The sequence below is a fragment of the Propithecus coquereli genome, unplaced genomic scaffold (assembly GCF_000956105.1).
Source record: "Propithecus coquereli isolate 6110/MARCELLA unplaced genomic scaffold, Pcoq_1.0 Scaffold62, whole genome shotgun sequence".
NCBI classification, from domain to species: domain Eukaryota; kingdom Metazoa; phylum Chordata; class Mammalia; order Primates; family Indriidae; genus Propithecus; species Propithecus coquereli.
This window is the reverse complement of record NW_012152174.1, coordinates 4141638-4147510: the sequence shown is the minus strand read 5'-3', so window position 1 is coordinate 4147510 and position 5873 is coordinate 4141638. Positions and strand designations below refer to the sequence as shown.

The window sequence follows — 5873 nt, the reverse complement described above, 5'->3', positions numbered from 1 at the left end:
AGAATGCCATCTAAGCTTTCTCTTTCTATTCAGATTTCTCTTTACTTATATTGCCTATTTCTTAGAAAAAGTGAGAGTAGTAGAGGTTGTCAATTCAATAGAGTTTTTAAAATATACTCAGTGGTAGTCATGTTTAATTGAAATTATTTTGAACAAATGAACATCAATAGTCAGAAGTTTTGGGCTCTCTCAGTGCTTGGTTACCTTACCTATTCCTAAAACATTTTATCAGATACTATTTCATTGTGGACTGCTGAAATCCTGAGTCAGAATAAACATATCCAGAGTATTTATGTAGTCCTTGTAGATATCATGGAAGACTTAAATTTGTGGAAAGATTTAATTTTTAATGTATAATAACTCCTGTTTTTTCTAATTTTACTTATAAAGTAGATTTATTATTTGAAGTATTCAGATTAAACCACTTTCTGATATACATGCTGTGTTGGGGGTCCACAAAGCCATCCTCATATTTAGGGGTAACTCACCACACAATTTTACTCATGGCTAATATTTATTACAGTAATGTAATAAGGACACACAGCTGGATCACAAGGGGGAAGAGCACAGGTAAGGTCTAGAGGAATCTGTGTGTAGGCGTTTGTATGCACTCTCCCTCTCATGAGGAATCACAGAGAGCACACTCTTCGCCAGCAATGAAAATACATGTGTGCCATGTTTCTGCCCATGGAAACCCATGAGAGACTCAGCGCTCAGGGTTTTTATTGGGAGCTAGTCATGTAGGCACCCTTTGCCTAGCACATATCCAAAATTTCAGACTCCCAGAAGGAAACCAGGTGTTCAGTATAAACTTCATTGTTGGTACGAACAGTTGAGGCACAGTGAGCCACTCTTAACATTTAGGAAAAGTTTTATATGAGTATAGAGAACTGACCAGACAAGTTCTCTAATGCCAGCCAAGGGTCAGCCTTTTGCAAGTAGGTCTTTCCAAGGATAGTAGTCTCAGCCTGCTATGTTAACTGTTTTCTGCAGACATGCCTAAAATGACTCACTGTCGAAATTATCTGCCTTGTTTATAAATATCAAAGGTCTGCATGATAATTTCTATTTTGATGATTAGTAAACTGTTTATCATTAAACTTAGCTAAAATACCTGGTATTTATAATATCTTAAGATGTTTCATACAGGCTTTTGCTAACGTGCCAATGCCTGTTGTCACTTTTAATCCATGTGTGGGAAGAAGAGGACAGTGTTAGAACATTTAGTACATCTAAAAGAATGTTTAAAAAATTAAATTACAATGGGAAATAATCCATTATGACAGGACACTTCAGATGTCTCTTTTTAAAGTTCATATTGAACCACCCACATATTTTTCAGATTTCAGTAGACTTGTTCTTCTTATGTGAGCTTTTTGGGGGAAGTACTTTGTTACCATTAATTTTGGCTAAAGCAGCTGAAGTTCACTTGGCACTCAGAAATAAATATTGAAAAAGAAATTTGTGACTACTATTAGAATCGAGTTGAGGAATCTTAGATATTAAAGACTAGATTCCTGTTTATAAATGTGGAAGCTGACCAGAAAGTTAAGTGACTGTCAGCACAACTGTGCTTAGCTGGTTACTTTTATTTCATCCATTTTTAGTCAGAATATGCACTTGAAAACATTAATGAAAATACCAAGAGGCTATGGATTAATTTTGAGTTTCATCTAGTAACTTTGGATATCTTTTCATACCTAATTTGGTCATGTCATTTATTCAACAAGTTTCTTCAGCCTTTGTTATGTATCAGACACTAATTTTAGGAGGTGGAGATAATTTTTTCCTCATTTGTAATCAAAGTATGTCCTACTTCAGGGTGGCTTGGAGCTGCCTGCTTTCTTTAGGTTCTAAAGTATATACACATACTACATTATATCCCGATCCCTGAAAGTGTATCTTTTTTTCTTCTCTTTAAGGTAATACTGCATTACATGATTGTGCAGAATCTGGAAGTTTGGACATCATGAAGATGCTTCTTATGTATTGTGCCAAGATGGAAAAGGATGGTTATGGAATGACTCCCCTTCTCTCAGCAAGTGTGACTGGTCACACAAATATTGTGGATTTTCTGACACACCATGCACAGACCAGCAAGACAGAACGTATCAATGCTCTAGAGCTTCTGGGAGCTACATTTGTAGACAAAAAAAGAGATCTCCTTGGGGCTTTGAAATACTGGAAAAAGGCAATGAACATGAGGTACAGTGACAGGACTAATATAATTAGTAAACCAGTACCGCAGACACTAATAATGGCTTATGATTATGCCAAGGAGGTAAACAGTGCAGAAGAGCTAGAAGGTCTCATTGCTGATCCTGATGAGATGAGAATGCAGGCACTATTAATTAGAGAGCGTATTCTTGGTCCTTCTCATCCTGATACCTCTTACTATATTAGATATAGGGGCGCTGTCTATGCAGACTCTGGCAATTTCAAACGATGCATCAACCTATGGAAGTATGCTTTGGATATGCAGCAAAATAATTTGGACCCTTTAAGCCCAATGACTGCCAGCAGCTTATTATCATTTGCAGAACTATTCTCTTTCATGCTACAGGATAGGGCTAAAGGCCTGCTGGGTACTACTGTTACGTTTGATGATCTTATGGGCATACTGTGCAAAAGCGTCCTTGAAATAGAACGAGCTATTAAACAAACTCAGTGTCCAGCTGACCCATTACAGTTAAATAAGGCCCTTTCCATCATCTTGCACTTAATTTGCTTGTTAGAAAAAGTTCCTTGTACTCTAGAACAGGACCATTTCAAAAAGCAGACTATATACAGATTTCTTAAGCTGCATCCGAGGGGAAAGAATAACTTCAGCCCTCTTCATCTGGCTGTGGACAAGAATACTACATGTGTAGGGCGGTACCCTGTTTGTAAATTTCCATCTCTGCAAGTTACTGCGATACTGATAGAATGTGGTGCTGATGTGAACGTCAGAGACTCCGATGACAACAGTCCCCTACATATCGCTGCTCTGAACAACCATCCAGATATCATGAATCTCCTTATTAAATCAGGTGCACATTTCGATGCCACAAACTTGCACAAACAAACTGCTAGTGACTTGCTGGACGAGAAGGAAATAGCTAAAAATTTGATCCAGCCCATAAATCATACCACATTGCAGTGTCTTGCTGCTCGTGTCATAGTGAATCATAGAATATATTATAAAGGGCATATCCCAGAAAAGCTAGAGACCTTTGTTTCACTTCATAGATGATAATTTGACTGTATTTTAGCACTGTTAAAGCACGACTTGGTAACAGTTGTTTCATAAATGAGCACTGTTGTGGTAACACCAGCATCCATTTAGCTTGATATCATCGTGCTCTCATTGGCTAAAGCATTGTAAGCATCAAATTTACAAGTTTGGTTTCCCAGTATTTAATATAAATATACCATATAATATATTGTTTGTGAATTACTGAAAAACGTAATGTCATATTCAGATTTCTAAAATTGTCTGCCAAAGGCTTATTCATTCTGGTTTTGTTTGCTGTTGGGTGTTTGGAACAGAGTTAACCATTTTTCGGTGGTGTCTTTATACTTTACTGGTTTGTGAATTTTATATAATTGAAGGTCTTTTTTTCCTGCTTCTTCCTTCTCTTCTTCAAGTTTCTCCCCAGTTTCCATTTTATTGTTTTTCCTAACCATTTCTATTACAATTTTTTCCCCTTATGGACCCATGCTAGATTGTACAAACTTTATGGACTTATTACCATTTGCAGTTACCATAAGTGCTTTATCTTCTCTATGCACCGGCTTAAACTTGACTGTTGTATGTTAGCATATTTTCTATGCAGCAATTGGTCAACTTCAACTCAAAACACTGTTTTCTTAAGTTTGTTACAAAGTTCATTTTACAGAAGTACTCTTACAGCATGACAATTTTTAGAGCTATAGGTTAGCTATCTTAGCTCAAGCTTTTTGGTTTGTTTTTTTTCTTCACGTTAGAGGTTTCTTTTCTCTAATCCACTGAAATTATTGTGTGCTAAATTTGGGAAACAAATCTATTCTAACTCATTAACCCAGTTGAAATTTAGGTCTGTCATCTTAATATATCATGCAGTAAAAGGAAGAATCGTTCTAAAGTGACCCACCTTTCATGCTGCTCCAGCGTTGTCCTGCTTGTGCTGATGGTGTGACTAGGTGTAGAGAATTTGCTTAAATTTAACCTCAAAGTTTATCACACAGCTTAACAAGTCACATTGAAATATTCAGTAATTGAACTGCAAATCACTTTTAGTTACAAAAAGAGCTAAAGCATGTCAGTGGCATGATGCTTGCCAAGCCAGATCTAGGCATCTAGGATAATTAAGGTATTTTAGTATGCAATTTACTGCCATAGTATCAAAGGTCAATAACAGTGTTCTTTCTTTCTTCAAGCTTATGTATACCTTTAAAAATAACTTGCATGAATTACTTTGGTCTCAATTATTTGTTACCCTAGTTAAACACAAAAGGTTGCAGTGCTTCCTGTTCCCTTACTGAAAGTTAGCTTTTCTTTTCTTTGTTCTCTTCTCTTCTCTCCTCTCTTCTCTTCTTCTTCTTCTTCTTCTCTTCTCTTCTCTTCTCTTCTCTTCTCTTCTCTTCTCTTCACAGATTTGCTAATGCCACAGAAAGGGCTCTTTTAACTTAAGAAAAGATAAATGAAAAGTACTTACTAAAAAAGATTCAGGTAATTATCATTCAGCACTTTATTGTAATTCAGAATAAAATTTATGATGGCATATTTGCCCTGCAAATGTCTTAATGAAATTGTTCTGAATAAAAAGCTCCTTATTGATTTGAGAAAAACTCAGTTTACCTGTGAGTTTAATGAACTGAATCACTCAGTTGGATTTTTGTGTTGACATTTTATTCTGAGGATTGATGTTATGCTATATTTAAGGAGTCATTATTGCAAACAGTCGCATTACGTTTATCATCATCTTTAGTCAGTAAAAAACTTGTAATAAGTAGTAAATAAAAAGAACATTAGACTTTTGGGTTAAAGAATTAAGGTTTAATTTTTAAAAAGATATTCTTACTCATTTTTACTAGGTTGTAAATTTAATTTCACCATTGAAAAAGGTGGATTCAATATAAATGGGCACTCTCCAGCCTTTTGATGAAGAAGTTTTACTCTCTCTTATTTACTGTGGGCAAATTTGATGAAATATTTGAACTGCCACATATATTAAGATACTTTGTGATTTAGACTGATATTCTAGAAATATCAAACATCAATATTTTGAAATCATCTGCCTCTAACCTTGTGGTATAAAAATTATATATGCATGAGCTATTTTTTTTAAAAAGGAAAATTTTACCAGTATAGTAAATCTACATTAGTTGATATCATAATTTTGAGGTAAAAGATGACAATTGGATTTTTAAGTGATTTACTATTTTCCCCTCCTTTTTGGGGGATGGGTGGGAGGGCTTACATGCTCTTAGAGTAAGGCATATCTCACACTGTTTTATAGGTGAACTTGAATTGTGCAACTCCAGTGTAAAATAAGGATTTCTTTAAATACCATTTTTCCACGACTGAAAAAAGATAACTTAGAACTCAGTCTTGATAACTAAAATGCCATTGGGATCTCTTGAAAAATCAGTTAGTTTAATATTTAATAGCTCAAAATTGTCCCTGATTTTATCTTAGGGGAACTTGGTTCATAAATGTGACCTCAGACACTTAACAGGCCTTTATCAGTAAGTATTCTCAAAATTGTTGTGAGACTGAATAAAATACTTAAATTTGTGTTATTTTTTAACTGCGGATGAGTACACTTAATACTTAATGAGATAATTATACTCATGTGAGTCAAACTAAACTGTACACTGTAGCTTGGTGGTGTTGACTGGAGTTAAGGTGT

At 35.2% G+C, this 5873-nt stretch overlaps 1 protein-coding gene across 1 annotated transcript in view; it reads left to right on the top strand.

The window, feature by feature from the left end:
• The window catches only part of FEM1C (fem-1 homolog c (C. elegans)), a 24975-nt gene extending 20166 nt beyond the window's left edge, over positions 1 to 4809 (top strand). The window contains exon 3 of the mRNA XM_012659554.1: positions 1923 to 4809. Coding sequence (XP_012515008.1) covers positions 1923 to 3232 — 1310 coding nt within the window. The 3' untranslated portion in view covers positions 3233 to 4809. The remainder of the gene's footprint in view (positions 1 to 1922) is intronic.
• The last annotated feature ends 1064 nt before the right edge of the window (positions 4810 to 5873 follow it).